Raw genomic sequence first — 24,232 nt, forward strand, 5'->3', positions numbered from 1 at the left:
CAGAAGCGGAGCAGCCGGAACTCAAACCAGTGCTCCCATGGGAGTCTGGTGTCACAGGCAGTGGCTTACCCTGTGCTGTCACAGCACTGGCCCCAGTATTTTTTCATATTACTTAATTTTGTATAAGAGAGAACTGATCTTATCAATAACACCACAGGGTGCAATTTGTAACACAGGAGTAAAATGAATGAGAATAAATCAAAACTCCGGGAAGGAGAAACAAGAGGTGTTTATGTTGGGTGGTCAACGCCCCCATGAGGTGGGCAGTGACGAAGCGAAATGCACTGCGAACACTAAAGCAACCAAGCACTACAACAGCAAAGGAAAGCGTTTCTGCTACAGTACCGAGACAGCACACAAACAGGACGACAAAAGCGTCGGCACACGAGGCAGGGAAGAGAAGACAAATCAGATGGGACAACCAGGAATCAACACCCAGACGGTGCAGTTCCACCTGCGCAGGTCCACTCACAGGGAGAGCAGGCATCTGAACTCCAGAATTACTGCAAAAATTCCCAGAATGGAAAACACAGCAAGATCAAGCTGATTGCTGCTACAAGACACACACTTCAAATAGATTTAGAATGAAAAGGTAGAAGAATGTACCATTCTATCACGGATCAAAGGAAGCTGAAGTGGGAATGGTAACATCAGACAAGGTAGATTTCAGAGCAAAGAACCTGATCAAGGTTAACGGGTCATCTCGGAGGGACCAAGCGATAACTTCGTCAGAACTCAAAAGGATGTAGATGCTGCCACGCCTACTGGTATCCTCAGAATACGAAAAGAAGAACTGATAGAACGAAGAATACATAATCCAGTTACAGAGATCTTAAAACAGCTCTCTAAATAATTGATGGAACAAGTAGATAGAAAATATACAGGGATACAGACTCCTTGAACACCACCATCAAACAAGCTGATTTATATTCATAAAACACTCTGCCCTAGGCAAAAATCAGTGTCACTTTAAAAGCATAGGCAACATTTTGGGCCATTCAAGATCATATTCTGAAACATAAAATATTCAAGTCATGCAAAACATATTCTGTCTAGAGTGAAACTATATTGGAAATCAATCACAAAAAAATCTCTAGAAAGATAGTCAAATATTTAGAAACTAAATTAAAAAGCCTCTGAATAACCTGTATTTCCAAGAAGAAATCACAGGGAACACAGAGGGGTATTCAGTGCACTGGCTAAGATGCCCCATCCCGTCCCAGGGCACCTCCGTTCAGCCTGGCTCTGCTCCCACTCCCAGCACACCCTGGAGGCAGCAGGTGACGGCTCAGGCACCGGGGTCCCCGCCACCCAGGTGGGAGACTCGGACTGAGGTCCGTGCTCCTGGCCCAGCCTCAGCTGCTGTGGGCGTGTAGAGAGCGAACCAGCAGATGGATGACCTCTCCCTCCCCTCCTGCTCTCTCCCTCCCCTGCCCCCATTTCTGGCTTTAAATAAAGGGGAATTAGAAAGTATTTTGAAGCAATGGAAAATATAACAGACCAAAATGAAGTTACGGGGGACATTTATAGCATTAAATATCTATGTTGGGAAAGAAGAAAGGTCTCCGACTAATGGCATTAGAGTCCCTCTCCAGAAACTAGGAAACAAGAACAAAATAAACCACAGGAAGCAGACGTCAACAAAGAGTAACGGTCAGGGCCGGAATCAGTGAAGCCGAAACCAGGGGAAGAACAAAGAAAACCACTAACGCCAGAGGCTGAGACCAGAGACCAGAGTTCACGGAACTCCAGGTGGACTGGTCAGGAAGCAAAGCAATAGTGGGGGCCAGGAGACGAGGATGAGCCACTTCAGGAACTGGAGAGATGGAGCCCACCGCACCCGATTCTACTGACGTCAGAGAGCTAAGGCACTGCTACAATCCAGTCTACACCAGCCAGTCGACAATGCAGATGCAATGAATAAGCTCCTTGGGAAGACACAAACTCACTCTGGAAGCTATAACCAGAATACATCTGTAACTAGTAAAATTAAACTGCTAGTTTAAAACACATACACACACACACCTGCCACCCAACATGGTAGATGAGCTGATGATTTCTAAATTAAAACAAAAACTCACGGAGTAAATAATACCAATTATTTGAAAATTATTTCAGAAAATTGAAAAGAATGGGCTCCTTTACAACTCATTCTATGAAGCCAGAGTTTATCCTGAAGGCAGATGCAGCAGATATATTTCCAGAAAACGAAAGATCCCTGTCGCATAAGAACACTGATGTAAAATCATAAACAAAATTTTAGCAAATCAACTCCAAAAATCTATTGAAATAATAATAAATCAGGACCAGGTGAGGCTTATCCTGGGAAGGTACGATTGGTTTATCATTCAAAACGCAACCAATACAATTCACCAAAAGGAAAATGACTGGAGTACCTCGCAGATTTAGATAAAAATATTTGACAAAATCCAACATTCATGCAAACAACAAAAAACTCAACAAACTCCGTGATGAAAACAAGGTTATCGTCTATGAAGAATTCACAGATTACTTACGGAAAAAGACGGGTCCTTTCCCTGTGACAATGACCGAGACAGAGATGTCTGCGAAGACACCTGCCCCCACCACCTCTAGGCACTATCCTGGGGCCTAGCCAGTGAGATAAGGCAAGACAGGTAAACCACATCCACAGTGGAAAATCAGAGGTTAGTTGGCTTTATCCACAAACAACATGATCACGCGTGTAGATGATCCCAAGGGACCTACAAAATTACCGCCTGTAACACCCAGGAGGGAGTTTAGCAAGGTTGAAAGGCACAATGCTAATACAGCAGAATCAGCTGTGTTTCCATGAACTGGAAAAAAAAGTATCGGTTAACTAGTCCTGACGCATGACGTATTTGGGTGAAATTCCAGCAGGCTTGTGTGTGGGGAGAGTCTAGAACTGACTCTAGAATTCAATTAAGAAAGGACAGAGTTGAAGAACTGGCACCACTTGGCCTCAAAACTCCTTACAAAGCTACAGAAATCAAGACGGTTTGGTGTCGGCGTAAAGATTTGCAAACAGAGCAATGGAATAGAACAGAAAGTCAAGGCATGGAGCCACACACCTATAGATATCTCTTTCTGACGAAAGTACAAAATCATTTCAATGAAAAAAGTATATTTGTCTTTTCAACAAATGATACTGAGTCATATGCAAGCAATGGGCTTTGATTCATGTCTCACACAAGACAACAATTAACCCAACATGAACCATGCACCAAAGAAATAAAATGAAATAAAATAAAGTCTAAGAATAAAAACCGTTCAAAGAAAACACAGGAGAAACCGTTTGTGACCCTAGGTTTTATTTGCAGATAGAACCAAAAGCATGAGCCATGATAGAGAGTGTCGCTCCCCCTCTTCGTGGAGGAACGCCACTAAACCCTGCCTAGGCTTCATATCCGAGTCACGGCACCATTATGTCGCTCCCCCTCTTCGTGGAGGAACGACACAGGACCCTGCGCTGTTCTTTCGTCTGCTCGGCCCTCCCCGGGTTTGCTGCTGGTTCTTCCCGGGTTGGCTACTGTCCCTTCCACCTCCGTGGAAGGGCAGTTCCCCCTGGCCACATTCCCCACTTCCGCAGGGGAGCGGCACACCGCCGGCCGGCTCTCTCGGGGGCTGCACAGGTGTTCCCCTTAGATGTTCCCCTTAGATGTTCCTGGTGCATGCCATCTCTCTCCTCCTTTATAGTCCTCCTCTGCCAATCCCAACTCGGCTGCCCACACGCCGAGCACGCTGCTCTCCTCCAATCAGGAGCAAGTCCTACAGTTTATTGGTTGAACTGGAGGCAGCTGTGTAGAAGCTGTTTTCTTCTCTCCCAGCGCCATATTGTGGGAGAGCAGATGCATAGAATAAGTCTTAATTCCAGTAACTTAGTCTAGTCCGAGCTGCTCCCCACAAGAGAGAATTAATAATATAACTTCTGCTCTTCCAATGGTGCTAGTACAAGAAAAAAAAATCCAAAGACTAGGAGAAAAATTTTGCAAAGCTTGTAGCTGATAAGTAACTTGCTTCCAAAATTTATAAAGAACTCTCAAACTGTATTATAAAGGAAAAAAATAACCCTGCTTTTTCAAAATGGACAAAGTTTTTAAAAGATTTGTTTGAAAGGCAGAGTTACAGAGAGATCCACCTTCTGTGGATTCACTCCCCAAATGGCCACAACAGGTGGAGCTCGGCCAGTCTGAAGCCAAGGGCTTCTTCTCAGTCTCCTGTGTGGGTGCACGGGCTCAAGCACTTGGGCCATCTGCTGCTGTTTTCCCAGGCCATTAGCAGGGAGCTGGATTAAAAGTGGAGCAGCCAAGACTTGAACCGGTGCCCATATGGGATGCCAACACCACAGGTGAATGCTTAACCAGCTACACCACAGTGCCAGCCCATGGGCAGAGTATTTGAATAGACACTTCACCAAAGACAGTTTGTGGTGGTGAAAAGCACATGAAATCATTAACCACCATGAAAATATAGATTAAAACCGTAATGAGCAGTGCACACTAATTAGAATGGCTGAAATGAGAGAGAGTATGGACGAGGATGCAGTACTGGAGCCCTAACACACTACTAGTGAGAATGTAAGAAGGCAGAACCAACTTGGAAAACATCTCCTAAAAAGTCAAACACTGATCACATAGCCCACTCTTCTCCAATGTATTTATCGGAAAGAAACGAAGGCACGCATCCATACCAAGACGTGTATACCAACACTCGGGGCAGCTTTATTTGTGCTAAAAACAACATCAACAGGTGGCTGGGTGGTAGAGCCACCTGAGCAGATTAGCCAGCAGCAGTGCATGCTACAACACGCCCCAAATAAGCAGCAAGACGGGGAAAAAGAACATCTCAACTCTATTTATGTAAATTCTAGAAAATACTAACCTAATATTTGTAGAAGTAGTAGTTATAGAAGTTATAGCTATAGAAGGCATGTCTGTGATTGCCTGGGGACGGGGAGCCCTGTAGGAGCTGGAACATATGACAAAGGAGTTCGTGGAGTGATCACTGGTGGTGCTTCCATGGGCACACACACACACACACAAAGCCTGTCCACTTGTACACATTCCGTGGGCACACACACATGAAGACCATCAACCTGTACACTCTGGTGTGTTTACTGTCAATCACACCTCAAGTTTTTTAAAAGTGATGGATTAGAGATGTCCTTGCAGTTTCCCCAACTAGAAAGTAGCCCAACTGTGATCTTAAGAAAAGTATCTTCTCCCATGACCTCGCTCAAATGACCTTGCACACTTCCCACCGAGCAGGCGCCGGTCCCGGCCTCTGCTCAGCCCTCCTACCCACCCCCTCCACTGTCTCCTTCATGCACACCAAGCTCCAGAACCCTTGGCCTCACCTCTGCTCCTGGACCACACCAAGCCCTCTCACCAACCCTCCCTCTGCCTCGATTCTCTCCGTAGCCAGCTCCTCCTCCCATTCCTGGCTGGTGCCATCTCCTCAGGGCCACCGACCTATTGAGGTACCCCCGACCCCATCATCTCTCTCAGGCCCCTGGACTGGGTGGCTCCCATCACAACACACTCACAATCTGCACTTAGCTGCTGGCTGGCCGGCCCGCCCCCTGCCTTCCTCATCTACCAAAGTGCCAGCTCTGGGCGCAGAAAGGACCTCTGTCTCCATCACACCGGATCCCTGGCACAGGAACAGCTCCGGGAGTGCAGCCGGTGCTCAGATGAACGGCTTCGAGAGGAGGTGCCGAGGGGACCCGGCCAACGCCACAGAGGCCTCCCATCCAGTCCTGACCGCAGCCGCCATCTTGGTCAGTGGCCAGAGTGGACAGACGGGCGTGGCCCTGTTAGGACACTGCCACACTGCAGCATACAGATCTGAGGACCGCGAGGGCTACCAAGGGACTCGCAGGCGGCTGGTGCATACAGCATGGATACAAGGACTCAAGTCCTCTGCAGGACTGGGTGGGACCCCCTGAGACTTCATGACGCTGAGAACAGAGACAAGTTAAAACTTTCAAATGTTTCTGGAATTTTCCACGTAATATTTTCAAACTGTGGCTGCATACAGGACGCTGAAAACATGGAAGGTGAAACCAGAGAGCAGGGGTGGCTCCCGCTGCTCATGCAGAATGGCCCGGAGCCTCCCCGCCCCAGGCAGCGCGCCCTGGGGCCAGCGCAGGAGGGCCGGGCTGCCGCTGACCCCTCCCCCAGGGCAGGTGCTGCCCCCACCCCCAGGAGCGGTGACATGAGTTCACGGTGACATGAGCTGCGGGGTCACAGCCGAGAGTGGAGTGGGCTGTCTTCAGGCTCGGAAGGGTGGGGAAGTCTTCAAAATTTTCATGGAAATATGTATTAGGGGGAAAATGCATGGATTTGGGAACTGTTTGCCCCCCAGATAAACTTAACATCCCCTTTTCCATGAAGCTGTTGCAGGGCCCTCGCGCACCCTCCCTCAGCGACAACACGAGGGCACACTCGTCCCAGACGTCAGCCTCACCGCAGCACCCAGGGGAAACCAGCTCCACCCTCGCCATCCGCCCCTCACCACCAGGAAACCACTACCAGCACACACAGGCTTTCTACTTCCAGACCCAGGGCTGCACGCGTCCCCACGGATGCTTTCCTAAAGCAGGGCACCCAGCACACAGAACCCTGCACACCACCGCCGCCGCGGTTCCCCAGCAGGGGGCAGGAACCCGGCGCCCCGCGGTGTGACTGTCACCCGAGCCCGTCACGGCAGAGCCGCCCGCGGTGAATGACAGCAGGATCGCTGCTGCTTGCTCTTTAGCCAAAGCTGCAGGAAACACCTCACGCCTGTCATTCGCTGCACACACGTGACGACACGCGTGACGATTCCCACCAGCCTGATCCTTAGGAGGGGGAAACTTCCCGAAGCAAACCTTTCGCCTGCTGCAGGTTTTGACGGGAGCTCTTCTGCCCTGTCGCTGTTACCAGCACCTGGCTGCTGCTTAGAGAGCCTGGGGTGCTTCTCGGGAAGAAACGTGGGAAAGGATCAGGCAGACGAAAGAACGGAGGGGAAGGGGCTCTGGGGCTACCTGGCCACAAGGCATCTTTCCCCAGCAGCCCGCAGGCTGAAATTTATCCTAAGGACTGGAGTCAGAGATGTCCGCAGTCTCGGGAGCTGCCCCCGGCTGCTGGCACAGCCACTTCCCGGCCAGTCTGGCTACCCTGAGGCTGGGGGCGCAGGGCCCAAGTTCACGTGCAGGAGGTGTTGGCACCCAGTGTGTTTGGGAACCATTCATGGAGAAATTGTAGCGCCGTTTGAAACAAAGTAACTGCACAGTAGCGCCCAGCTTGAAAGAAAAGTAGAGTGGTAACCACCCCAGCTGGTAAGATGTGGAAACGGATGGCCTAACTAGAGGGCCTAACCACAAACTGTGGTTGCCATGATGACGGGACCCTGGGGGGTTGGAATGTGGGCGGGGCTAGCCTCTAGAAACTGTATATAAGGGGACCCTCAGACGCTGTAAACCAGAGGTTGCTCAGCCTCTCTCCCCGGTCCTTAGTGCCTAGTGCCCGCGGGGAGAAGCTCCTGGTCTAGTGCCTAGTGCCCGCGGGGAGAAGCTCCTGGTCTAGTGCCTAGTGCCCGCGGGGAGAAGCTCCTGGTCTAGTGCCTAGTGCCCGCGGGGAGAAGCTCCTGGTCTAGTGCCTAGTGCCCGCGGGGAGAAGCTCCTGGTCTAGTGCCTAGTGCCTGCAGGAGTAGGCTAGAGCGATCTCTCCTGCTAGTCGCCTAGAGTATCAATAAAGTGTGTTTAGCTTGACCTTCCTCAGTCTCCTCGACTCTTCCTTCGCGGTAACCCGGCCAGTTCCCGAAGGGGGAGATCCTGACACACGGGAACGAGGCGGAGGGTGGGGGCACTCCTCCAGCCACCCCAGCCTTGACTCTGGCCTGGCTTAGTGAGCCCTGCGTGGGAGCAGACCGGGAGCCTGTCTCAGCACAAGCGGAAGCTCTGGGGCCACCTCTAATCTCCCGCGTTCGCTTTGGACGCTGGACTTTTAATGGCAGAATTTCCACGTGGTTCTCCTTTATCTTCATTGTCCTGCTAGGGTTCTCCGTCTGCTTCTTCATTGTGGTCACCTATTCTTGCAAGACCCCCAACGTATCTGCAATAAGTCAGGTCCATTTAGGATTTGAATGTGGCCCCAGGGCCCAACGCCCCTCACTCCTGAGATCTGACCTTTGTCATCCAGGCCTCTGTGCTGTCTGGGCTGGACCCCCAGTGGCCCCCAGCAACCCTCAACCCCCAGGATGACCCCAGCTCGCACGCTGCAGGGGACATCTGCTGGGCCGTGGAATTCTGCCGCCGGCCTGCTGACTCGCCCCGAAACATCCGGGGACTCCTTTATGCAGCTCCTTCTCCCTTAGGCCTCAGACCTCCATCCCTGCACCCCGTCTCCGTGGGAGCACCAGTGTCCTTGGAAGCCACCGCCACCAGGAGACTCCCCGGGTAGAAAGCGGATGATGAGCTGTGGGTTCACCTGGGTGGCTCACACCTTTTGGGGTGACATGCACCCTGCGTGCTGCTCAGCGCCTTGAAATGCTCACCACACACTTGCCCAGTTTCGCGGGTGATTTTAGTGGGAGGGCAGCTGCCATCACTCGGTCACAGCTGCAGGCAGAAGGACCTCAAACTGACTCTAACCACAGGGACATCAGACAAACGCAGCCTTCAGACTCTGAGGGTCTGGGGGCAGACTCGCCTCCCACGCCCAGAACATCACATGTGACTCATGTTTCCTGAATGAGTGGGTGCGTGTGAGTTGGGGCGAGAGCAGAGTGGGTGAAGGGAGGCGGGACAGGGAGGGGAGGACGTCTGGGCCTGATGCAGAAACACGGGAGAGGACAGGAGCCGAGCCCAGGGCCCGGGGCTGGAGCAGGTGTCCCGGCAGAGCGGACAATGCTGGCGATGGCTCTGTTTGTTCAAGCGGGGCCTCTGCAGGGACACAAGTGCTGGACAAATGGGCACGGGGGCTCCAGCCTCAGCGAGTGCTGCAGGCAGAGGCCGTGCGCCTGGGGGCCAGCGTGCGGGGCCGGGAGGGGGCGCTGCCCTGCAGAGAACGCACAAGCAGCAGGGGAAAGGGCCTCTCCACACAGGCAGGAGGTCAGGGTGCGGAGCCACTGGAGCAGCAGCTGGGAGGTCACTCAGGGAGCCACGAGCAGACAAGAGGCCACCAGCACAGGCAGGGGACCGCGTGCGCCAGCAGCAGGCGTCCCACGGGAAGAGAGGCGTCACCATCAGCACTGTTCCCGAATCACTCAGTGGGCGGTGCTCTGGGCTGGTGGGCTTCCCCCAGGGAGGACGTATCTTTGACATGCACTTGACCTGCGGGCTCGAGTGATGTTTTAGTACACACGAGGCGTCTATGAATGGCCTGGTGGTTGGGCTGGGTGATGGGCCTAGCAGCTAAGGCAGCGGCTAAGACACCTGCATCCCACATCCGGGTACCTGGGTTCAATCCTCCACTCCAGCTCCTGACCCCAGCTTCCTGTCCACACAGGCCTGGGCGGCGGAGGTGACGGCCCAAGTAGATGTGTTCCTGCACCCACGTGGGAGACCAGACTGAGTTCCTGGTTCCTGGCTCTGGCCGGCCTCAGTCCTGCATTTGGAGAGTGAACCAGAGGACGCGAGCTTATGCTGACTTGTTTTAAACTTTTTAAAAAATTTGACAGGTAGAGTTATAGACAGAGAGAGAGAGACAGAGAGAAAGGTCTTCCTTCTGTTGGTTCATTCCCCTAATGGCCGCTATGGCCAGCGCTGCGCTGATGCGAAGCCAGGAGCCAGGTGCTTCATCCTGGTCTCCCATGGGGTGCAGGGCCCAAGCACTTGGGCCATCCTCCACTGCACTCCCTGGCCACAGCAGAGAGCTGGACTGGAAGAGAAGCAACCGGAACAGAATCTGGTGCCCCAAATGGGACTAGAACCCAGGGTGCCGGCACTGCAGGTGGAGGATTAGCCAAGTGAGCTGCGGTGCCAGCCCTATGCCGACTTTCTTTAAAGAAAAAAAAAAAAAAAAGACAAAACAGACTGTGCGGGATGCATACTATAAAGAGCCATGTATGCACATACATTCATGGATTTTGAAATTTTTTGAACCAGAATAAGCTTATCCATCTTTGAACTCCATGTTTCCACAAACTTTTTGAAGAGCCCTCATCATTCTGTGGACCTCCCTTGAGCGAGATCCCCATGACGGCGCCCACTTGCTCGCCGCTGCCCAGCTCCTACTCCACGCCCCACGCTAGGGCTGAGTGAGACCCCTCCAGACAGTCACACGGGGGATTAGGGCTTCACCTGTGAGTTCCACAGACCCAACACAGCTGCCCTGAGCATCAGACAGAACCAGGCAGCCAGGGGATTCTGCGTGTGCTGTGACTGTTGGTGTGAGTTCCCTCTGTGCAGTTAAACTCATGAACAAGTCAGGAGCTGAGGAAAGGGACCACACACAGCAGTCACAGGTCATGCCAGGCACAGCAGTCACAGGTCACGCCACGCCCAGCAGTCACAGGTCACGCCACACACAGCAGTCACAGGTCACACCACGCCCAGCAGTCACAGGTCATGCCGCACACAGCAGTCACAGGTCACGCCACAGCCAGCTGCACCCTCGGCAGTGAGGAGATCAAAGCTCCTCTGCCAAGAGCAGGAACAAGGCACCAGCCCTCGCCACTTCTATCTAACACGATGCTGGATGTGTTAGATACGAAAGAATGAAGTGAAACTATCCCTTTTTGCTAATGACATGACCCTATATAGAGAGAATCCTAAAAACTTCACCAAAAAATTCTTAGAACTGTTAAACAAACTCAGTAAAATTTCAGGATATAAAATAATACACAAATCACAGCATCTCTTTATGCTAACAATCACTGAAAAAAAAATTAAGAAATCAATCTTGGCCGGCTCCGCGGCTCACTAGGCTAATCCTCCACCTGTGGCGCCAGCACACCGGGTTCTAGTCCCGGTCGGAGCACAGGATTCTGTCCTGGTTGCTCCTCTTCCAGTCCAGCTCTCTGCTGTGGCCTGGGAGGGGAGTGGAGGATGGCCCAAGTGCTTGGGCCCTGCACCGCATGGGAGACCAGGAGAAGCACCTGGCTCCTGCCTTCGGATCAGTGCGGTGCGCCGGCCATGGCGCACAGGCTGTGGATGCCATTGGAGGGTGAACCAATGGTAAAGGAAGACCTTTCTCTCTGTCTCTCTCTCCTACTGTCCACTCTGCCTGTCAAAAGAAAAAAATAAAAATTAAAAAAAAAATCTCATCCAAAACAGCATCAAAAATAAAATACCTAGGAGTAAGTTTAACTAACAGCGAAAGTTCCTAAATACGGAAAACTACAAAATACTGATGAAAGGGAGTTGATGGCACAAATCAATGAAAAGGTATCCCATGTTCATGGAATGGAAATGAAAACGAGGGGCCAGTGCTGTGGTGTAGCAGGTAAAACCACTGCCTGCAGTGCCAGCATCCCCTATGGGCACTGGTTCGAGACCCAGCTGCTCCACTTTCAATCCAGCTCTCTACTGTGGCCTGGGAAAGCAGTGGAAGATGGCCCAAGTCCTTAGGCCCCTGCACCCACGTGGGAGACCTGGAAGAAGCTCCTGACTCCTGGCTTCAGATCAGTGTGGCTTGGCCACTGCAGCCAACTGGGGAGCGAACCAGAGGATGGAAGACCTCTGTCTGTCTGTCTGTCTTTCTGCCTCTCCTTCTCTATGTAACTCCAACTTTCAAATAAATAAATCTTTATTTAAAAATAAAAAAGAAAACGATTGGCGTGTCCACGATGTACTACGTAAGTGCATCTACAGATGCCATGGAATTCCTACTGAAATTTCAATGTCATTCTTCACAGAGACAACAACAACAAAGCTGCACATTTGTATGGGACCCGGTAGCCAAAACTACCCTGAGAAAAAGCAGCTGAAGTCGTCACAACAGCTTAACGTCACAGTCGGCGACGGAGGCTGACTTTGTGGCACAGCAGGTTATGCTGCCACTGGCATCGCCAGCATCCACGTCCCAGCTGCTCCACTTTTTTTTTTTTGACAGGCAGAGTGGACAGTGAGAGAGAGAGAGACAGAGAGAAAGGTCTTCCTTTTGCTGTTGGTTCACCCTCCAGTGGTTGCTGCGGCCGGCGCACTGTGCTGATCTGAAGCCAGGAGCCAGGTGCTTCTCCTGGTCTCCCATGGGGTGCAGGGCCCAAGCACTTGGGCCATCCTCCACTGCACTCCCGGGCCACAGCAGAGAGCTGGCCTGGAAGAGGGGCAACTGGGACAGAATCCGGCGCCCTGACTGGGACTAGAACCCGGTGTGCCGGCGCTGGAAGGTGGAGGATTAGCCTAGTGAGCTGCAGCGCCGGCCAGCTGCTCCACTTTTTATCCAGCTCCCTGCTGAAGTGCCTGGGAAGGCAGCAGAACTTGGCCCACGTGCTCCCGCTGCCTCCCACGTGGGATGCGAGGGAGGAGTCCCCGGCTCCCGGCTTTGCCTGCTCCAGCCCCAGATGTTGCAGCCAGTGGGGAGTGAACCATCACATGGGAGATTTCTCTCTTTCTGCCTTTCATATAAAATAAATAAATAATCTGTTATAAAGCTGGAGTAATAATACAGACACATTGACCAATGGCACGAGAGAGGACACCCAGAGAGAAACCCGTGCACTGGCAGTGAATTCATTTTCTATAAAGGTGCCAAGAACGCTCCATCTCTTCACGAGGCACTTAAAGTGTTGGGGAAACTGGATACCCACATGCTGAAGAAAAAGTGGACCTTCTCTCACAGCAATCACGAAAATCAATCCAACACGCTCAGCGGCTCAAGCGTGAGCGCTGACGCTGCACAACCCGGGAGGAGAAACCTGGGGGCAAGGCTCGGCCGCGTCGCTCTGGGCAAGGATTTCTTGGACGCTGCCTCGAGAGCAAAGACTACAACAGCAACGCAAGCAAGTGGGATCGCATCCAACGTAAAAGGTTCCACACAGCAAGGAAACAGAGCGAAGCCAACCCAGAGAGCAGGGGGCAACGCTTGCAAACTGCATACGAGGGGGTAAATCCTAAAACATACAAGGAACTCAACTCAACAGCAAGAAAATGAAGAACCGATATTTAAAATGGGGAAAGGACCTACCTGGAGGTAGGTCTCAAAGTCTCAAAGTCAGATGTACGTATGGCTGACAGATAACAGCTGCTCATTATCATTCATTATCATAGAAATGCAATTAAAATACAGTGAAATATCCCCTCACACCTGTTAGAGTGGCTCTCAATAAAAAGACAAGAGGGCCGGTGCTGTGGCGTAGCCGGCTGAGCCACCACTCGTGACACCAGCATCCCACATGGGCACCGACCCGGTTCAAGTCCCAGCTGCTCCGCTCCTGATCCGCCTCCCTGCTAACGCGCCTGGGACAAGTAGTGGAATTTGGCTCAAGTCCTTCGCCCCCTGCACCCACGTGGGAGACCTCAGATGAAGCTCCTGGCTTCAACCTGGCCCAGCTCTGGCAGTTGTGGCCATCTGGGGAGTGAACCAGTGGACTGAAGCGCGCACTCTCTGTCTTTCAAATAAATAAATAAATAAATAAATCTTTTACAAAAAAAGAAAAAACCACAAAGACGCTAGCGAAGGCTGGCAAGGCCACGAAGAGAAGAGAAGCTGCAGGCACTGCTGACGGGGACGCAGCTTCGTCTTGAACACAGAACCGAGGTTCTCAGAACAGTGAAGTCAGAACCAGCACCTGCCTGCGACCCCAGGGCCGCGGATACAACCGAAGGAGGTGAAATCTGTACACGCAGGACACGGCCGCAGTCCCGTGTCCACTGTGGACAAAGACCAGCCCGAGCATCCGTGGACGGGTGAGGGCACAGGGAACGGGGCAGGTGCACATGGTGGAGCATCACTGAGCCTTGGATAAGCAGGAAGCTTCTCACACGCAGCACGCCTGGCCTGGACCTCGTTTGTTCCATGAACTCAGCCAGGAAGGGAACACCTCGCATGGGCTCTCCAGAGTGGGACTGGGGGCGTGGAGAGCGGAGCAGCAGTCAGCGGGCAGGCAGGGGAGACGGAGGACAGTGTGCCAGCCTGTAACAGCGCAGCATGTGCCTGTATGTGTGTGCTGTGCTGTGTGCTCTGTGCTGTGTGTGCCTGCACGTGTGTGCTCTGCGCTGTGTGTGTGCTCTGAGCTGTGTGTGCTCTGTGCTGCGTGTGCCTGCATGTGTGCTCTGTGCTGTGTGTGCCTGCAAGTGTGTGCTGTGTGTGCTCTGTGCTGAGTGTGCTCTGTGCTGTGTGTGCTCTGTGCTGTGTGTGCATATGCAGGTCCGTGTTGCTCCAGGAGTCCCCTCACACGTGTGATGTCACCACAGCCGTGGATGCGGGTGGACGGGCGTGTTAGTGTTACCGCGGCACTCCACGACGCCGCGCGGGGCCAGAACCATAAGACACAGGCGACTCTCTGCTGACCCAAAGCCTGGGGAGTGCGATCCTCAGTGCTGCGCGCAGGTCAGGATCGCTCGGGGCACCAGGTTCTCCAGGGAAACAGAGGCCAAAGGACGCACGTACACACCACTCACCCCACACGCGTGTGGATACAGTGCACCCACAGTGTAGACACATAGCAGAGCACACACCACTCACCCCACACGTGTGTGGATACAACACATACAGTGTACACACACAGCACACGAGTGTGTCACAACGCATACACATACTCACCAATGCAACCACGCATGTATACAACACACACACATATACATGCATATGTACACACACATGTACAATACATGAGTGTCTACAATGCACACACGCGCACACACATGTATACATGCACACGTACATGCACAGAGCAATACAGATGCACATGCACATGAGTGTGTCTATAATGCACACACACTCAACATGTGTGTGTAATGCACGCACATGTGCACATGTACATAGCACAGCAAGGATACATGCGTGCATGTACACATGTGTGTCTACAATGTACATAAACTCACACACATGTATATACAATGCACACATGCATGTGCACGTGTATACACACACCACACTGCACGTGTGTATACAATGCACACACATGCACACAACCACATGTGTGTATGCAATGCATAGTGTACATACACACATGTACAGGTATGTATGCATGTACATGCATGCAGTATTCCGTGGGCGTATGCAGAGATTTATCCCAGGGACTCGCGTGATGAAGAGAGTGGGCAAGTCTGAGCTGCGCTCGAAGCCAGCGCTGGAGCCTGGGCCGGAGTCGGTGCTGCGGCTCGAGGCCTCGAGTTCCGTCTGAAGGCCTCCACCTGAAGAGGGCCCAGAGCCCAGCCAGCTGGACAGGAGCTGGACCTCACACGTGGGGACGGCACCCAGGGTCAAGGCCCCAGGGAGGCGACGCGAATCCTCCAAGGTGGGACATGCGTGAGTGCCCTCCCTCCATCCGGAAATCACCTCTGCGGTGGTCCTGCCCCCCAATACCTGCTGTGGGGACGCCCGAGGGCCAGGACCCAGGCCTGTCTGTTTACAGCACCTAGCAGGGGCCTGGCACCCACAAGGCACTCGGCAGAGCTGCATGGAAGGGGGCGTCCACAGAGGCCTGGCTTCAAAACGAGCGAGTCCCTTCCCTCCCCCTGGCCTCAGCCTCAGCCGTCCCAGGGCCCCCCAAGAGCACCTGTCAGGTCAGCGGATCCTGGGGCTGAGGTGACAGAACGTGGGAAGAGTGCTCACCACGGCATCTGGCAGCCAGGAGCCCAGTGCTCACCAGGCCCAACCAGAGAGCCGGCTCAGCGGGACGAACCTGTGAGTCTCTCCATTGCCACCTGCTGTCCACAGGGGGAATGGCTGGGAGTCCCCAGTGTCAGATCCCTGAGCCCTAGGCTTCCAGGACAGGCAGGGACGGGCCTCTGCTCCCTGAATCCACCGCGGTGACAATGAAGGGTGTGTCTCCCCTCGCCCCACAGGTGGCTGCTCACTGCGAAGGACTTTCCCACGTGCCCAGCACTGCTCCGGGATGCAAAGACCCCAACCTATCCCTCTGCACAAGACGTCCCTGGGAGAGGACCCAGCCCCCAGGGCCAGCACCCAGAGCCCCAGTGAGGAGGCCCTCAGTCACACCAAAGAAAGGGCAAGGACAGGCGCCCTCCACGAGCTCCGAGCTTTGCACGTGTGCGACTGGAGCTGAGGAGGAAGTGACGGTACCGTCCACGCACGAGCTGGTCATTTACGGTGGAGCTGTGATTAGCCATCCTAACAGGCACACGGCTGCCTGCCGGTCCCACTGGGTGAGACAACCTCTCACAGGTTTTCTTTCTTTCTCTTGGTATAGAAGATGGCTGTGTGTGTGTGTGTGAGAGAGAGAGAGAGCAAGCGAGCACGTGAACTTATTTTTACAAAGACTAAGATGGAACCTTTTCCTTGGCCCCAGCGTGTCCCGGGTGCCCGCCCCGCCCAGGACCCTGCCCCTCCTGTCGCCCCCACAGTGGCCGCTGCTGACTCGGGGCATAAGCGAGGTCCCCGGGTCCTCGGGCGCCGCTCAGCACACTCCCACTCTGCTGTCCAGGTAACCGATGGGGAACTCACACGGCACCGCTCCCCAGCCACGGCCAATTCTTTCCTTGGGGACAGCGGGGGCGGGGCAGTACTGGCACCCGTGGGAAGGGCCTGGGGTGCTGCTCAGCTCATGGGGGTGAAGGGCAGTCCCACACAGCAGGTGACTGATTACCTGGCCTCAAACGTTCCTCGCAGTGGCTTGAGGAACCGCACAGCGCCAGACTGCTGCCTACGCCCCGGAAGCAGCGCTGCGGAACGGGGAGCCCACGCGTGTACAGCGCACACGGTTCTCTGGGGAGCACATCTTTCTGTGGCCACAGCAGTAACGGAGCAAAGTGTGGGTCTTCCTTACCTCTCCCCCGTTAGGCCTGATGAGCACAGCCCCACGCCGCTCCCCAGGGCAAGACACAGCCCAACGCGGCCCCTCTGTCAGCCGGGGCTGCTCTGAGCTTGGGTTTTTCCCTGACCTCTGACCTTCAGCAACATCACAGAAAGAGGAGTCTAGGGATCCACGCCCCGAGCGTCTCTCAGATGACATCACCGGGACGCTGTTACCACGGGGTCGACCGACGAGCCCAGCTCACGCACCGCTCGCCCGCTGGGCAGGCCCAGGGCCGAGGGAAGACAGACAGACACACGGGGCTGACGAGCAGTAGGAACAGGCGGGAACTCAGCCGGGACACTGGGGGCAGTGAACCGGGACAGTCCCACCCCAAACCCCGTCCCAACCCAGCCCTGCACCTCCAGGTGCTGTGTCCGGGGCAGGGCATCGGGACATTCACGAAAGGAGGCTGGGACTCCTGCAGGCTAAAGGTCGCCCTGGGCTCCAGGTCTGGAAGGTTCCACGGTCTGGACTCCTTGATTTCACACGAGGAGGCGGCGGCATGGATGACAGGGCCACCAGGCGAGCCCTGTTAGGCCAGGCCCTCCTCTGGCCTGAGACAACCAGACAACAGATGCTGTCATCACGTGGGGCTACAGACACGCGGCCAGGGCCCAGGTGGACGGACACCTGCCCAGGGTGAGCCACAGTCAGCAGGGCCAGGGGACAGTCCACCTGCCTGGGACAGCTGGTCCCAGCGAATGCCTCCTACAGGTCTTCTAGGAACCTCCCCTCTGTTCAACGTGAAGAACCGCCAGACTGGCCTGCCACATGGAGTCCTGAGAACGGAGCCCGCTTGTCCTGCTGCCAGGCACAGTCAGGTCCGACCCCCTGCACATTCGGACACGGAGCAGATGGGCCCGGCTATGAGACACAAGGGCCCTCAGTCAATTCCTGGTCGGCCAAGACAACGGAGGCTGGCGCAGGCCCTCTGCACAGCACGGCAAAGTTCTCAGAGGTCAGCTGAGGGCGTGACCCCCCGCGGTGAGATGCCGCCTCCTCACTGTTTCCCATCCTTTCCAGGGTGGTGGGGATGACAGCACGCACACTGGCGGGCACAAGACAGAACCAGCTGTGAGCAACCTAGCCCTCTGAACCCCAACACAAGCTTGTTTCCACCCCCACTTTACAGGTGGCACAGCTGAGGCGCAGAGAGGCAGAGCGAGAAAGGGATCCGCCGAGACAGGTGGAGTGGCGGAACTGGTCAGCCAAGGGACTCTCCACGCTGGGCCAAATGTTTGTCTCCCCACAATTCAAGGGTTGAACCTGACCCTCAGCATGATGGCGTCAGAGGGTAGAGCCTGGAAAAAGACCCAGAGAGCTCTCTCGCCCCTTCCCTGACGTGAGGACACAGCAAGAAGACAGACAGCCATGAACCAGGAAGCAGGACCTCACCAGACCCCAAACCAGCTAGAACCTGAACCTGGGACTTGCAGCCCCTGGAGCCGTGAGACGGCCGTCTGCACTGTTGATAAGACACCGTCTGGGGCACTTTGTTACAGCATCACAGCCTTGAACGCAGGGGCTGCCCCAGGCCAACAGAGCGTGACCGAGATGTACGAGTGTCCTGCTCCTGGGCACTCGTGGTCGTGAGCACCTGGGACAGAGTGGACCGGGACGCAAGGACAGGCCCTGCAGGCGGCTGCGAGGGCTCAGGAAAGTTCGCTTTCTCAGGTAAGCAACTCCCCTCCGGGTCCCATCTCCTGAAGAAGCCCCTGCCTCTGCTCCCCCTGTTCACGCACATGCTGTGAGATGGACACACACATACGCACACACATGCGCGCGCCCACACACATCCGTGATCGTTCCGACAGGCGTGAACATGCTGTGAGATGGACACACACAGTCTGTGACACAGGAGCACTCTGCCCAACTCTCAGGCTCCCGTGAAGGCCAGTGTACCCTTCACCCCCCCCCCCCAGGAGACGGTGGGTCTCCCGGCAGGGTCCAAAGCAGCCCCCCCTCTGAGGGACCCCGACGTGTCCAGAAATCCACTTCTAATGTAGATGCTTAATGGCACTCACTGGTGGAGAAACCAGCCTGACAAATGTTCGATGACAAACGTTTCCCTTGGAACGGCCACGGGGGACAAGACAGTGCCTGCCGGGGCCCCGTGTCCAGCACACCCGTGCGGTGCGCGTGGGCGTGCGGAGGGGCGGCTCCCCGTGGTGGCTGTGGTTTGTGATTAGTGAGGGGGCAGGCACCTGGCACGGCAGCGAAGACGCCACTCGGGACGCCCCAGTCCCATCCTGCAGTGCCCCGGTTTGCGTCCCAGGTCTGATTTCAGCTTCCTACAACCGTGCACTGCGGGAGGCAGCAGGGGCGGCTCAGAGCGGGGGTCTCCTGCCACCCCTCGCGGGAGACCGGAACGGAGCTCCTGCATCCGGTGTGACCCGGTCCAGCCCCAGCTGTTGCAGGCACCTGGGGAGTGACAGCGCAGGGAGATCTGTCTCTGTCTCTCTCTGCCTTTCACATGAAAAAAGAAACTGGCTTCATCCACCGCTGAAACTGTCCTGCTTCCACACCAGAGATCGAAGTTAGTGCAATGGCCCAGACGGTGGGAGTGGATGGAACGTAACACAGGACAGAGAAGCCCGTCACAGCGCATGGTGGCACCCTCCCCGGTGGGCGGGGGACGCAGCTGGGCCCGCCCCACCAACGCAACATTAAGTGCCTCTCCTAGAACCCATAGTGGCTTCTCCCCCAAGCTTGCATCTCAGATTCCTAACTGCGGGGAGCCCAGACACACTGAGGGTGTGAGCAAAGCACTGGCTTGATGTCAGGGCCTCTGCACCCCAGATTAGGTCCCTGGGACGAGTGCCCAGGCTCACTTTGAAAACAGCAGGACGCCAGACCCCAGGTACATCGGACTCATGCTCAACACGGGGCCCCGTAGGAAAAGCAGCCCAGCCCCAGGGACCGCGGAGGACAGAAGCGCAGCGTGGCCCACAGCACAGCAGGGCAGCAAGCGTGGGCCGGGTGCAGGGCAGCTGCCCCTGCCCCTGCTCAGCCAGACCACCGCTCATCCCTGGTGCCGGAGGGACACCAGGTTTCCAGAACATTCTCAAGGGAGGCTTGAGAACCACACCGCAGGGGAACCGGTAGAGGAGAGAAAGGGGGGATGGTCCCGACACGGCCAGGACTTCCTGCAGGCACGAGGGCACCTGGGGCTGGCCCTGCAGCCACCAGCTCCTTTATGCCCCCGTGGTCCATTCACCTGATGGCCACTGTGTGCTTTGCACCCACAGCTGCAGACAGGCCGCCTGGACTCATGCAGCCACACACACAGCAGATGGCACAGGCTGGGGAGTGCAGGGCACGGGGAAGAAGGGGCGGGGCTGATCCCCAGTGGGCTGGGTCGGTGAGGAACAGTGAGGAGCCCAGCCAGAGGACAGGCAGGCCATGTGGTCCATGGTCCCCGTGAGGACGTGGGGTTCAACCCCTTGGGGAGCCACAGGAGGGACGTGAGCAAGGGTGACAGTGTCAGGTTTACACTGGACCTCGGTCCTGTAGCCAGTCCATGGAGACACGACTAGAAAGGGGTGATGCTGGTGGCAGGGAGACCACCAGGAGGCCGTAAGCACACAGGAGGTGGAGGTTCAATGAGCAGAGAAGTGGTCAGACCCTGCGTGTGTCCCCAGGAGGGTGTAACAGGACTCCAGGTCATCGGGGTGTAGAAAGAAGCCGAGTGGGCCCAGGGCAGCTTCTCCACGCGGAGCTAAGAGGACGGCGAGGTCCTGGTGTAGGGGCGGAGCTCAGGGCCCTGTGGGCGGAGTGAGCAGAGACGCCCGGGAGCTCAGGGAGGCCTCAGCAGGGGGAAGGGCGGACTTGTAGGGCAGCACAGGGTGCTTGAGGCCCAAGTCCAGCTGTGGGCACTGGGCGGAGGACGGGGCACACACGGTCCCTCATACAGAAACGTTAGCAGTTCACGGAAAGGGGGGAGCCCAACAACAGGCTGGAAAAGACCAGAATTCGTCCGGAACTGCAGGCGTGTCCCAAGCCAGGAAGTTCACACAGTGCAGTCACGGAGGCCGACGCAATGTTTAATCTGAACAAGGAGCCAATGGAGGCAGCGACAGGTGTGGCCCCCGGCAGGCCCCTTCCCACGGCACCTGTGTGTCGGGTGGTGGTGATCTGGCCCAGCTGCCAACAGCTCCAGGGCTGGCATGGGACGGGAGCAAAGGGCCCCGGCATGAATCTGGCTCCATGAGAGGAGGAAGGAGTTATCCGTCAGGAGCAAATAGCAGCCCCTGTGCAATTCGCCTGGGTCCAGGCGCCTGGGGCATCTGAAGGTGCCCTTGATCTTAGCAGACGTGATGAAAGATCTTGCAATGACATCACCCTGGCTTACACAGTGCACCCGAAAGCCAACATCCAGTGTTCTTGAAAATCACAGAGAGACGCCACAGAGAAGGCCCCAGGGAGGTGGTGGCAGAGACGGGAGTGAGGCACCCACAAGTCACGGCAGGCTGCAGCCACCAGAAACTGCAAGAGGCCAGGCTGCGTCCTCTCCCAGAGCCCTCAGGGATGCCCGCTCCTAGCAACACCTTGAACTTGGATGTCAGCTTCCAGGATCAAGAGAATACAAACTCTGCTGCTATCGGCCCCCAAGCCGGTGGTCACTTGGTACAGCAGCCATCAGAGGCTAACCCAGGTGGCCAAAGACACAGAAGCCTGACGGGGGGGGGGGGGAGGTGTCCCTTGCTGGATGCTGAGCCCACAAGGAGCGGCCCCGACAGAGGGTGCCACGGCGGGAACGGAAGATGGGCAAGAGGTGCGGGGATGCCTTCTCTGACACAGGCCCTGTCTCAGCAGTGTTTCGGGGCAGCTCCGGGCCAGCTCCTGATAAGCGAAGCTCACAGGCCCCTTCCTGAGTTTCTCTAAAATGATGACGTGCGAGGCAGGTGTCTGGCCGCCCGCGTCCCCCAGCACAGTGCCTGCGCCCTGGCTCCTGACTCCCGCACCCGCTGATGCAGACCCTGGTACACGGCAGTGACTGCCCACGTGGCTGGGTCCCTGAAACACACAGGGGAGACCTAGACCGTGTTCCTGGTTCCTGGCTTCAGCCCAACCCTGCCCCAGCTGCTGCAGGTACTTGGGGGGAGCGAGCCAGCAGACGGGGGCTCGCTCTGTATGTCTCCCCCTCTCCTGTCTGTCTCTCAAGGAAAAGGAATTTTAAAGGGATTGCATCGGACCTCCAGTGCCAGTGGCTAAGGCAGCCTACCCAGACAGCTCCACCACACCCCAGATAAAAGCTGCGTCCTGAAGCAATGCCCTTATGCCCTCATTCCACCCCGGGACCCGATGAGGCCAGCGCGTGCGCCCGCCGGCTTGCCCTCGGCCAGGACCTTCACCGAGAGCTGACATGGAGGTCTGGCACCGCGGCAGGGGGCTGTGCAGCTGGCAGCCTGGCACCCCCTCTGTGCCTCGATGTCCCCATCTACGGATCAAGGATCATGGTGACACCCACAATAAAATGCTCCTCACAACAAACGCAGACCAGCGCCCAGGACACGAGAGACCTCCAGTAAAGGGAGGTGACCCCTGTCACTCTCAGTGTCCAGGCACTGGGTCCCCAGGGGGCGAGGGACTCCTATATGGCCTCATGCCAGACAGGGGCCGCGGTCTACACAGAAGTTCACAACTGGGCCATGTCTGCAGGGGCTGGGCTGGGGGTGCCACTGGCATCCAGTGGGCAGAGGTCAGGGAGGCTGTTCAATGCCCCCAAATGCTCAGGGCAGCCCCCTCCAGCAGAGTCCCACGGCCCCAGATGTCACCAGGGCTGAGGCTGAGGGGCCTCACCCAGGACTCAGCTGTGCCCACGGCCCCGTCCTGCAGGAGGCTGTGGGCCTTCAAGGAAAAGGGTTGCACAGCCAGGTAGGTTCGGGAAACACCGCAGACCCCCGTCTCCACCGAGACGTCAGCCCCCTTCGGCCAATGGTCAGCTCCACTGTCAACATCAGCCTCGTCCAAGCACCGTGGACACAGCCCCTCCCCTGCAGTTCACACACTCAGAAAGGCCGTGCTAGACCCGTGGGAAGGCTCAGAGGGTGCAAGACTGTGGGGGTGTGGACTCCAGTGCTGCTGCGTGGTCCACGTGGACCTGGCAGCCACCGTCCACGTCACCTCACTTCCAGCCAGGACCAGCCTCCCCTCTCCCTACTACCCCCAGTATGTCAGGCCCCTGAGCCTCCACCAGGAGCTCTGCCCACGCCCAAGAAGTCACCACGGGATGTCTCCAGGAAGAACAGAGGCCCACCCAGCTTGTCTCCCAGAGGCCCACCCATGTCCATGCTGACCTTCCTGGGAGAGGCACAGCCTCCTCCAGGGAAGTAAGCCAGCTCCAGAATCCCACTCCCTGGGCCTCTACTCCTGAGCTCAAGCCCCCAAGGGCAGCACCACGTCAGCCCTCTGACCCTGAGCACACGAGGGCAGAAGCTGGACCTGCAGGAACCCTGGGGATGTCTGGCCCTAGCAAACCGGGCTCCCGCCATTTCTGAGTTGGCCATTTGGGACCGAGCAATCAAGTCCTCCCTCTCCTCCTACCAGCTCACCTCATCTGCCTGTCAGAATCCTTGGCTGCAGCCCCCAGACCTCAGACACCTGTCCATCACCCCACACTCGGCCAGGGCACCCTCCGGGGCCACCCTCGGGCCCCTCCTGAATCCAGCCATGCTGGCTGCACGCCCTCCTCCCAGGCTCCTGTCCAGTGGATGCGCGGCTCACCCCGGCTCACCCAGGTGCAGACCCTCCCCTGGGCCAGGCCAGACACAGCCCTGTGTCCCCACCCCCCAGGGACGTGGTGCCTCTGGGGGTCCCCACGCTTCCCTCACCAGAGATGACGGAGTCATTCAGGACCTCCTCGTCCTGATACAGAAGCAAGTCGTCGTCTAGCTCGGAGTCCAGGATCAGGTTCTCCTTGTTCTCCTCCGACTCTGCGGCCACCGCCCGCTTGTTCTCCGAGGCGCCGTCGGAGCTCCAAGCCTCGTCCCGCTCCTTGCCTCGCTCCACGCTGGACGTCCTGGACAGACGGACGTCCGTCCGCTTCTTCGGGGACCCTTTGCCTTCCTTTCCCTGAAAACTGCAGCAGGGAGAGAGCGCTCGGGTTACAGCTCGCGGCCCCCGACCCAGAAGCCCGGCCGAGCCAGCGGGGGGCTCAGGGTGGACACTGCCGAGGCGGCCCGAGGCCGAGGGTCTCAGGGCTTCTGTCCCGGACTCCCCAGGCAGGGGCGCCTGCAGAGCACAGGGCTGCGCGTCCTCGCAGATGCTGTTTGCAAAAGCCCGGGTCTTGTGGGTAACATGCCACCAAGATGCAGCTCACAGA

The 24,232-nt window shown here is 56.2% G+C and overlaps 1 protein-coding gene across 3 annotated transcripts in view; it reads right to left on the reverse strand.

Annotated features, from left to right (window-relative positions):
- Window positions 1–24,232, reverse strand: part of PHACTR3 (phosphatase and actin regulator 3) — a 228,891-nt gene that overhangs the window by 52,968 nt on the left and 151,691 nt on the right. For all 3 annotated transcript variants that reach the window (XM_051835075.3, XM_017337824.4, XM_089306954.1), the window contains exon 7: window positions 23,742–23,989. In XM_051835075.3, coding sequence (XP_051691035.3) covers window positions 23,742–23,989 — 248 coding nt within the window. The remainder of the gene's footprint in view (window positions 1–23,741; window positions 23,990–24,232) is intronic.

Source organism: Oryctolagus cuniculus, chromosome 11, assembly GCF_051225735.1.
Source record: "Oryctolagus cuniculus isolate XC-2025 breed Fujian yellow rabbit chromosome 11, ASM5122573v1, whole genome shotgun sequence".
NCBI lineage: Eukaryota > Metazoa > Chordata > Mammalia > Lagomorpha > Leporidae > Oryctolagus > Oryctolagus cuniculus.